Raw genomic sequence first — 10820 nt, 5'->3', positions numbered from 1 at the left:
TCTGATCCTTAATATAAGAGCTAGTTGACTAATTTGAGTAAATTAAAAAAATTAGTTAAGTTATTTATTTGTAATAAATAAGTGTTGTCTTTCCTAAAATAGTTTTACTAATCAAATATATTGACTAGAACTATCATTATTATAAGAGCTATCTTAGAAAAAAATGAATAAATGTGAGACAAAATGAATTGAGGTTTTATATTTAGAACCAAAATAAAAATCAAACGAACCGGAGTAGTATTATATATAAAATATAAATACATAGAATATAAAATACCATTTTAAAATAGGAACTAATCATGACCACTACAAACAAAGGAATAATGAAAAGAATTTTCGGCAAAGAAATTGATGTTAATGTATTGTTAACTAGAGGCTTTTATCTCTAGGGTAAGCTGCATTTAGCACCTCGAAATATTTTTTTGGATGCATCAACACCTTAAAGTACTTTGTGGTGCATTTAGCACCTTGAAATATATTTTTTAAGTGTGTCTAGCACATTGGAATTTTTTTTTTATGTATCCAGTACTCTAAAATATTTTTTTCAAATGCGTTTAGCACCTAAAAGTATATTTTTATGCATCTAGCACCTAGGCAAGGAAAAAAAAAACTTCAAGGTGCTGGACGCATATGAAAAATACTTCAAGCTGTTAGATGTACCACAAAATATTTCAAAATGCTAGATACATCACAAAATTACTCAAGATGTTGGATGCACCTGAAAAAATATCTGAGAATATTGAATGCACCTCCACCCTTTATCTTTTATGGATTTTTGTGCAAAAGATTAATTAAAAAAACTTTTCTAATAGATGACCTCTGATTTTCCTTCCAGATTCCAATTACTATATATCTATAATGTGTAAAAAAAAATTTATTAAGAAGCTGTTGGTTGATATAGTAAGCGATCTGACCCGTAAAGAAGAGAACACAAGTTTAAATCTCAAAAAGCAAACTTGTTGAAAGGACTTTAACCTTAATACTCCTAGCTCGACAGAAATTAGTTTCAAATCTAAATGACTTGAGGATACTCTTAGTTATTAAAAAAAATTCTTTTTTTATATAAAAAAAATCACATATCACCAATAGCAAACAATATCATCTGAAAATAATAAAATTCTTCAACTATATATAATGCTTTCCTTTTTATAAATTATATATAATATGGAAACTTTAAATAATTATATTATTCATAAATTATAAAAATTTATGAGTTATGACTTATTATTGACTTGTTCTTGAGAGTTGATGAGACAATATATAATATAAATTTACGGCCTCCCACTTAGTTTGATATTAACGAAGATAGATAAGTACAGCGCATTGTACAAGCAGAATGGTGCAAACATTCAGCCCCACAAGTGATCAAGAAAGAGTGATTTCTACAAGAAGTTGATATTGACACCCGATTCTCGCTTGCCGAAAGCTAAAAGGAAAAATACAATTATGAAGATATTTTAATTTCAATTTTAAATTATTATATAAAAAAGTGGCCATTACATTGCATTACAACAGAGGTTCCAATCATTAGCAGCAGAACTGAATGAAATATATTATTAAAATTACTACTATATAAAATGATCATAAAAACATAATAGATATTGCTCATCTTGCTTTTCCTATCATGGGGGAAAATAACAGAATTTCCCACTAACAGGATCTATATATTGAGGGGAAATGCATATATAAAAATGTACAGTTTGATTTTGTAATTGGAATATGTTGGTTTTGCATACATAGTATTTAGGAACCAGGTTAGCATTTCTTAATATGTTGGTTTTGAATTCTTTCTATTTCTAAAAGTTGAGATATTTATTTCTCTAAGCTGATATAATTAGTCATACTTGAGATCCCTCTGACTCATTCCCGAAAGAAATGGAAATACCTACTTGTCACTTCTGCTAGGAAATTTGAATAATTACTTTTATGCATATTATTATTGGTTTAATTAACTATATTAAACTTGAAATACTATGTTTGGGAGATGTCTAAGATGGTTTGAATGTATTGACAGCATTGTTTTTCCAGGAAAATATTTGTGGTGGTTATTAGCATAGCTGAACATGTAATAAAAACCCTAGGCCTCATCTATCGTTTGTAATGAAGTACCGTATTCCTGGCAGAGCAAATAACCAATTTTTAATTGATTATGGAGTCTCTGTCAGTGTTAGTCATTTTGATCATGAGATTGAGACGGGGGGAAATAGGTTTTGATGTGGATTATACTGACGTTCTCTGCCCATGTATATTGCAGTTCATAAATGTATATGCACCCAAGTATGAAACAGCAGGGAAATTCTGGCCTATTGTGCACAATTCCATGATCTTTTCTCTTGTACTCATGCACATCATTGCAGTGGGAATTTTTGCGCTGAAAAAACTCTCTACAGCATCCTCCTTGATGATTCCTTTGCCTATCATTACTCTTCTCTTTAATGAGTACTGCCGAAAACGGTTTCTTCCCATGTTTGTTGCATACTCTGCAGAGGTATGTTTTCAACCCACAACGCGAAATCTCTATAAGTACATGAGAGTAGCTGCATGTTGCATTCAATTAATTATTCAACTGTGATCTTGACTTGGGTTTGTGTTTCCAGACTCTGATCAAGAAAGACAGAGAAGACCCAAATGATGCTACAATGGATGAGTTTTATGACAAATTAATCATTGCTTATAGGGACCCTGCTTTGCAGCCAATTCAGTCACCTTCAGACACCAGCACTCTTCGGACTCCCCTTATATCTTCTTGAATTTATACGAGGCACAATTTTTTTACCATGCCTGAGAAGGTTTTTTCCTCTTTTTTTTTTCTTTTGGGTTTTTTGTCAGTATGCCTGAGAAGTTATTTGTTTGCTGTTTTACTGTATATGGCTGTAGAATACGTTTTTTTGGTAGTGAAAGAACGTTAGTGTGGATTGTTTATTCAAAAATTACTGGTCTGAATACCTAGTAGTGAGAAACCCAACTCAAATCAGCTTCTTTAACTCTAGATTCTAAACAATGGAGCAAATTATTTATTTTTTATTATAGCTTGTACCTTAATAATCTTCAGGGTTGCTGATTCTTCCAAATCCATATACTGTCCAGTTTTGTCTTCCTCCTATTTCTTAATTCAAGTTTGTTTAATTTATCCACGCACAGTTCAGTTTTCTACTCCTGCGCTAAAATTGCTTATTCAGAATAACCTAGCTGAGGAGGATGCTTAACTGTCTCATCTAGACCAATCGTGGGTGAGATGCCTGTCTAGCCTAAGAAAAGTTATATGGGCCTCAAGTTTGAGAAGCCTACGGAATTCAGGCTTTTGGGATTTGGAAAGCCTAGTGCAAGCTTAAGTTACAGTGATTGGGCTTGTTGGAACAACCTTGAAGGATTATCTGGATTTTATCTTCAATTAGGTGGAGGGGATTTTTCTTTTCCATTAGATAAAATGATATTTTCATTAATACAAAAACCAGAACATACGAAGCCCAATATGAGGTCCAACAAAAAAAGGCCAACAAAGTAACAGTCCAAAAACATAAACCTCCCCCTAACAACAAAGCTAAGGGAGCAATCACCTTCAAGACAACTTAAAACACCCACTATTGTTCAATCAAGAAGAGACTCAGCCTCCAAGACTAGTTAATGAAGTTTTTTCTTTGACCGATCAAACTATAAGATCTGCTGAGTTGTGTAAACAGCTTGTTATGTAACCTCTTAGCTGTCTCTATTTCTTTCTTCCTCGTTTGTACTCTGTAAGTTTACTGTTTTTCAATAAATTCCTTTTCACTCAAAAAAAAAAAAGACCCACTATTGCTTTGTCAAAATTGCAAGGAGAAAATTGTCGTTGCCAGCACTGATGCCAATGTAAAGGGTGGAGAGCAATCAAGAATGGTTGTCAAAAATTATGGGAGAACCCATAGAACGAAACACCACAACCACTAGCCAAATAAACGGCACCAAAATAGAAAGAGAACTCACCGTCAAGCACCCACTGAGAAACTCCGCTTGATTATACATACATCTAACATTGACGTGCATTGGATTTGCCACCATTGAGCAAAACAATAACCATCCTTTGAGAGAGATAACATATGGAACTAGAGATAGGCGTCATTAAAACCCTTCTTGAAAAATCATACATCCAAGCCACTAGGTCAGGATCTGATCTATCACCATCAAAGCAAGCAGTGTCAAATCAAATCTCACAAATTTGTTTAATGCAAAAAGCACAAAAGGTGTGGTTTGTTTTTCCAACAATAAACAGATCTAAGAGACTTACTAATGGTGGCTTTTTTTTTGGTTGGTTGGTAGCTTGACTTTTGATCAATCAGATCCTGACCCAATGCCTTTGTTTTTCTATTTCTGGCGCAAGGGTTATGTTGATGGTTGTCTCTGCTGTCTTTCGATCTATCTCTCAGAGGACAACTGGTGGTTTAGTTCAATGGTGGCAAATCTAAGGGATGAAAGAAGGAAATATGTATTTTCAAGCGATGTTGCTTGACGTGTTGTTGACAGTGAGCTATCCTATTTCTCTTTTTTATGAATTCATCTCATTGTTTGGTGTTTGTGGGTGCTTCATCTCCCACGAGCCCTATCATGGTGTTTCAACAACGTTTCTTGGTTGTTATTTTGCCTACAAGAGGGGTGGGTCCTTTAGGGGGGTTCATTCATACCCCCACCCCTTTATGATGGATTGATGGTGTTGGTATCGATGATAACATTTTCCTCTCTGTAGAATTCTGTCGAGAAGACTGTGGGCATATTTTCAGCGAACTCGACGATAGTTGTTCCCTCAATTTAGGTTTAGGGTTTTTAGCTTTGGGCTATTGTTAGCTCTTTTATTTTGAAACTCTAGTTAACTTTGCTTTAACGAAAATATCAATTTATCAGGTTAAAAGAAACGAGTTTTAGAGGTTAAAAGAACAGTGATAAAGCCAAAACTTGGAATGTTGCAGATTCTTGGGTTGTCATCGTCTCTTCTAGTGTTTTTCTCTGGATATCACACAAGAAATTGTTAGATACCCTTTTCTGAACTTTATAGGATACTGTAAACAAGCTAGCATCATTGTGAGTTCAATATAATTTTGCTTCAATCTCGAGACATTGTTCTTAAAAAAAAGGACAAATAGAGAAAGAAAGAAAGAATTTTCAGAAACAATCTGATCATTTTCAAAAATAAAATTGCAACAAAATTATACTTTTAAAAACTACATTAAAAAAAAAGAATAGGGTTTAAGTATATGCTTTTGCATGGAATCTAATATGAGTGTATTGTTCATAATTTAATGAATAACACATTATTATATACTATTTCTGATCCTTAATAAATTAGTTAAGTTACTTATTTGTAATAAATAAGTGTTGTCTTTCCTAAAATATTCTTACTAATCAAATATATTTACTAGAACTTTCATTATTATAAGGACTATCTTAGAAAAAATGAAATAAATGTGAGACAAAATGAATTGAGGTCTTATATTTAGAACCAAAATAAAAATCAAACGAACTTTATATTAAGAACCGGAGGTAGTATTATATATAAAATATAAATACATAGAATATAAAATACCATTTTAAAATAGGAACTAATCATGACCACTACAAACAAAGGAATAATGAAAAGGATTTTCGGCAAAGAAATTGATGTTAATGTATTGTTAACTAGAGGCTTTTATTTTTAGGGTAAGTTGCATTTAGCACATCGAAATATTTTTTTGGATGCATCAACACCTTAAAGTACTTTGCGGTGCATTTAGTACCTTGAAATTTTTTTTTAAGTGTATCCAGCACATTGGAATTTTTTTTATGTATTCAGCACTCTGAAATATTTTTTTCAAATGCGTTTAGCACCTAAAAGTATATTTTGGTGCATCTAGCACCTAGGCAAGGAAAAAAAAACTTTAAGGTGTTGGATGCATCTGAAAAATACTTCAAGCTGTTAGATGTACCACAAAATTTACTCAAGATGCTGGATGCACCTGAAAAAATATCTGAAAGTATTGAATGCACCCCACCCTTTATCTTTTATGGATTTTGTGCAAAGATTAATTACAAAAAACTTTTCTAATAGATTACCTCTGATTTCCTTCCAGATTCCAATTACTATATATCTATAATGTGTAAAAAAAATTTTATCAACAAGCTGTTGGTTGATATAGTAAGCAATCTGACCTGTAAAGAAGAGAACACAAATTCGAATCTCAAAAAACGAAATTGCTGAAAGGACTTTAACCTTATACTCCCAACTCGACAGAAATTAGTTTCAAATCTAAATGACTTGAGGATACTCTTAGTTATTAAAAAAAATTCTTTTTTATATTAAAAAATCATATATCACCAATAGCAAACAATATCATCTGAAAATAATAAAATTCTTTCAACTATATATCATGATAATAGCATGCAGCATTGAGGTAAGAAGCCATTGAAGCAAACAGTTGCCAACACTTGTAATGCTTTCCTTTTGATAAATTATATATATAATATGAAAACTTTAAATAATTATATTATTCATAAATTATAAAAATTTATGAGTTATGACTTATTATTGACTTGTTCTTGAGAGTTGAGTTGATGAGACAATATAATATAAATTTATGGCCTCCCACTTAGTTTGATATTAACGAAGATAGATAAGTACAGCGCATTGTACAAGCAGAATGGTACAATCATTCAACCCCACAAGTGATCAAGAAAGAGTGATTTCTACAAGAAGTTGATATTGACACCCGATTCTCGCTTGCCGAAGGCTAAAAAGAAAAATACAATTATGAAGATATTTTAATTTCAATTTTAAATTATTATATAAAAAGTGTCCATTATATTGCATTACAACAGAGGTTCCAATCATTAGCAGCAGAACTGAATGAAATATATTATTAAAATTACTACTATATAAAAATGATCATAAAAACATAATAGATATTGCTCATCTTGCTTTTCCTATCATGGGGGAAAATAACAGAATTTCCCACTAACAGGATCTATATATTGAGGGGAAATGCATATATAAAAATGTACAGTTTGATTTTGTAATTGGAATATACTTACACCTAATTCTTTATATCCATTTCGTCAAATTTTCTAATTATATGTGATCATATGTTCTACTTTTTTATATAAATTTATAATAATAAGAGACATAGTTACATGTGATCAGAAAACTTGACAAAATAAATAAATAAAATTAACCTAAATATTATCCTTTGTACTTATTAGCGCTTACCAGAGGAAAACTGCAACAGGCCACAATAGTGTACAAGAAAACTGCAACAGGCCACAATAGTGTACAAGTATTTAATTGTTGGAGTCTATCATATTTCCAGTGATAATGATAATTATTTTCATTTCATGAACATCAAATGCAAGAGATATTTACCATCGTTGAACATTGATGATTGATCTTAGAGATGATTGTATTTAAAAAAGATCCACCTATGGAGATTAGTCTGAAGCAATTTTTGCCACGAGATTAGATGACAAGAATAATAATATAAAAAGTAAAAAGATAAGAGATTGAGTCATATATGAATCAAAAGTCTAGGGACTAAGTGACAATAAATCATAGTTAAAGGACTGAGTTAGTTAAGAAATATTTCATTTCAAAGAGCCTTCGAGATGTCAATCTTTTCCCCTAAGAATGAAATAAAGGAATTTTTCTTATAAAAAAAAAATTAAAGCGCAATTTTAAAAACAAAGTTTACTTTAAGAAGTATTTGGTACTATAAGTTTATTTGGGTGTAAATATACATGAGTTGTCAAAATGGGCATCTAGTACCATACCATTAACATCCACTAGTAAGTCACAAAGTCATATTAAGGTATATTTTTAACAATAAAGTTTAGATCAAGGGGTACTAGGCACTATAAAGTTTACTTAGGTGCAAAAATATACATCAACTTTCTAAAAGGGGGGAAAATAATAAAACTCATCAATTTCCATAGACAACCATTAATTTTATTCTTTTAGATCCCTCCAAATGCTACATTTTCTTTCCATCCATTCCTACTTTCAAGTCTATCTATCTTTATCTTATCATAGTCAACACACACTCTATGTCATGTTATTTTTCTCAACCCGAAGTCTTTTATATGTATTTATCCAAGACAACATCTTTTCCTTCTAAGATACAAGACTCATTGCTTCCACTCACTACCACCTGTAGTATTTAATATAAACGCAGTTGGCTAATTTGAGGAGATTAAAGAAATTATATAAATTACTTTAAAATATTATATCTATTGTTTTTCTCCAAATTAATTTACTTAGCTTATAATTAATATAAATCTAATTATGTATAAATATTTTAGAGATTATATAATATATGTTATAATTAAGTTTTTATCCTTTTTTTTAATTTTTTAAACTAATCCATATACTAAGAGAGGAGGAAGTGGGAATGAGTGAAGAAAAAATGTGATATTTTGTGGACCTAAAAGAATAAAGTTAATTAACATTTATAGAATTTGATGATTTTTTTTTCTTCTTAAAAAGTTCATGTATATTTTTTGCACATAATAAACCTTATGTGTATAGTGTCATTTAATGCAAATTTGTTGTTAAAATAGCGCATTAAAATTGACTTTTGTAGGCCTCACTAATGTTAAACTAATGGACATTAACAAAGTGGTATTAGATGCCTGCTTTTAACAATGTCATGTATATTTTTGCACAAATATAAACTTTATGGTGCCTAATACCCATTTGGATAAATTTTGTTACTAAAATTACACCTTAACCCTATAAAAAGAAATAAAGGAATTTTTATTTTGGGATACATATGGAATATGTTGCTTCAACTTAAAACATAAGAGCCAAATTTTTTAGTGAATAATGCTCCTAATTCTGTTATGAATTAATGAATTAATATATGACCTTGAGACTTGGATTAGCTTTTATCTAATCCCATCTTTCCAATGGTTTGGTGGTAAAAAAATTGCAAGAGCTTTACTAGCCATGGAACAGTATCTTCATCCCACAGAAAAAATTAAGTCTGAACTGGGAAAAAAAAGAGCCTAAACTTCAATAATTTTTTCACACAAACGAATTTGGATAATGTATTATACTGCTCATTTTTAAAATTTCATTCAAATATAAGAGAAACTAGTTATTAAATTATGAAAAATATATAATCTACGAGCACTATGTGAAAGATCTCTCTAATTTCTTTTTAAACTTAATCAACTACTAAGTAACTCCATTATTAATTATGGTGGTTTCTGAGCACGCGTTTTTGTTTTGGAAGTTTAGTTTACTGAGTCATACTACTAATTAATTAACATCTTCGAACTCTCCTCATGAATGAAAATGAAACTTGTGTCAGCTTCTGAATCCAATTACCAATCTAAAAATGCCGAATCAGATTTAAGGACAAATAATATAACACAAATCATTAATTATTACACTCTCAAAAATCTCACTCATGCTAAACATTTCCAACTTATGAATTCCATATAAATACGCATGACGATCTCCTTCAAATTTGAAACTTGATACACACAAAAATGGTGAAACTGAGGGAACACAGTGAAGTGGGAGAGACTGAATGGGCAGAAGCAGCCGCCATGGCTGCTAGTTTTCTGAAAGCTCGAAGATCAACAAGAAAGAGATTCATCGGGGTTCGTCAGAGACCTTCAGGGAGATGGGTGGCTGAAATCAAAGACACAATTCAGAACATAAGAGTTTGGTTAGGGACTTATGATTCTGCAGAAGAAGCTGCGAGAGCTTATGATGAAGCAGCTTGCTTGCTTCGTGGAGCGAACACTCGCAGAAACTTCTGGCCTTCTCAGTTTAGTAATTCCCCAGCAAATCCAGTTCTTCCCAGAAAGATTGCTAATCTCATCCTTCTTAGGCTCAAAGCTCGAAACCTTGCTTCTTCTTGTAATTTTTCCAGTAACCAAACAGAAGAAGAAGAAACAGCAGCAGAACCAAAGTTGACCCAGCTTGGTTATTTCCTTCCTGGATCTGATAATAATGGTGGTGAATTTTGTAGTGATGGAGTGATTGAAGAGGGGTGGGGGAGGAAAATGAATTTGGGAGTTGAAAAAGGAGAAAGTGAAGGAAAATCAGAAGAAAATGAGATGGCTAATCTCATGCTTTCTAGGCTAAACACGCGACTGTGTATCTGATAATAGTTCTGAAGTCAGCCATTATTTTCCCAGTAACCAAACAGGTTTAGAATCCCAGTTGCACCACTTTCTAGACGACTCAGACAATAGTTTTCTCTCAAACGTAGTCAGTTTTAGATCAGGAAACAAGACTAACTTGGATGAAGGAGGATTTAACGAAGAAAATTCTTCTGGGAAGCAATTGAAAGTGAATGATGAGGAAAACATTGAAACTAGATTCGAATCTGACATGTGGCGGCTCGTGGATTTCCAGTTTTTGGATAACGTGGGATCAACGGTTTGTTCTTCGTCTTCTTCTTCTCCATTTGAGATAGCAGAAGAGATGATGGGGCCAACAATGGATCAGCAAGACGGATATGAAAATGATGCCGAAAATTACGAAGCATCATTTCTCAGAGAAACTTTTAGGATGAAATTATGAAAGAAAATTCTCAGCTTGTCTTTATACATACGGTGGTGTTTCTGAGTGCTTGAGGCTGCAATTTGGATCAGAAAATAATGCAGATGGGTTGGAAAATTTTTGATGAGTCTTCTCCTTCAATCCAATAAGATGGGGTTCTTAATCTCTTGATTAATGATTTATCTACTCTTCAAATTAGGACGGAATAATTGGGATTAGGACTTTTACATTAGGGGATATATTTTGCTTGATTTATCTACTCTTCAAATTAGGACGGAATAATTGGGATTAGGACTTTTTACATTAGGGG

At 31.9% G+C, this 10820-nt stretch overlaps 2 protein-coding genes across 2 annotated transcripts; both read left to right on the top strand.

Annotated features, from left to right (window-relative positions):
• The first annotated feature begins 1718 nt into the window (after positions 1-1718).
• On the top strand, positions 1719-2956 carry LOC114758767 (CSC1-like protein At1g69450). Its single transcript, XM_028947858.1, has 4 exons — positions 1719-1754; positions 2255-2488; positions 2598-2789; positions 2843-2956. The coding sequence occupies exons 2-3, from the start codon at positions 2321-2323 to the stop codon at positions 2748-2750; spliced, it is 321 nt and encodes a 106-aa protein (XP_028803691.1). The 5' UTR covers positions 1719-1754; positions 2255-2320; the 3' UTR covers positions 2751-2789; positions 2843-2956.
• Positions 2957-9486: 6530 nt separating this feature from the next.
• LOC114758751 (ethylene-responsive transcription factor RAP2-2-like) lies at positions 9487-10531 on the top strand. Its single transcript, XM_028947839.1, has 2 exons — positions 9487-10102; positions 10218-10531. The coding sequence occupies exons 1-2, from the start codon at positions 9487-9489 to the stop codon at positions 10529-10531; spliced, it is 930 nt and encodes a 309-aa protein (XP_028803672.1).
• The last annotated feature ends 289 nt before the right edge of the window (positions 10532-10820 follow it).

This window comes from Neltuma alba, unplaced genomic scaffold (genome assembly GCF_004799145.2).
Source record: "Neltuma alba isolate B1F8T4 unplaced genomic scaffold, ASM479914v2 tig00010746_pilon, whole genome shotgun sequence".
NCBI classification, from domain to species: Eukaryota; Viridiplantae; Streptophyta; class Magnoliopsida; order Fabales; family Fabaceae; genus Neltuma; species Neltuma alba.
The sequence above is the reverse complement of the archived record's forward strand: the minus strand, read 5'-3'. Positions and strand labels throughout refer to the sequence as shown.

Excerpts from the sequence above, each read along its gene's own strand:
- LOC114758767 (XM_028947858.1), top strand. The coding sequence starts at position 2,321 with ATGATCTTTTCTCTTGTACTCATGCACATCATTGCAGTGGGAATTTTT. Across the intron at positions 2,489-2,597 it reads TTGTTGCATACTCTGCAGAG|ACTCTGATCAAGAAAGACAG; the intron begins GTATGTTTTCAA and ends TTGTGTTTCCAG.
- LOC114758751 (XM_028947839.1), top strand. The coding sequence starts at position 9,487 with ATGGTGAAACTGAGGGAACACAGTGAAGTGGGAGAGACTGAATGGGCA. Across the intron at positions 10,103-10,217 it reads TAGGCTAAACACGCGACTGT|TCAGTTTTAGATCAGGAAAC; the intron begins GTATCTGATAAT and ends TCTCAAACGTAG.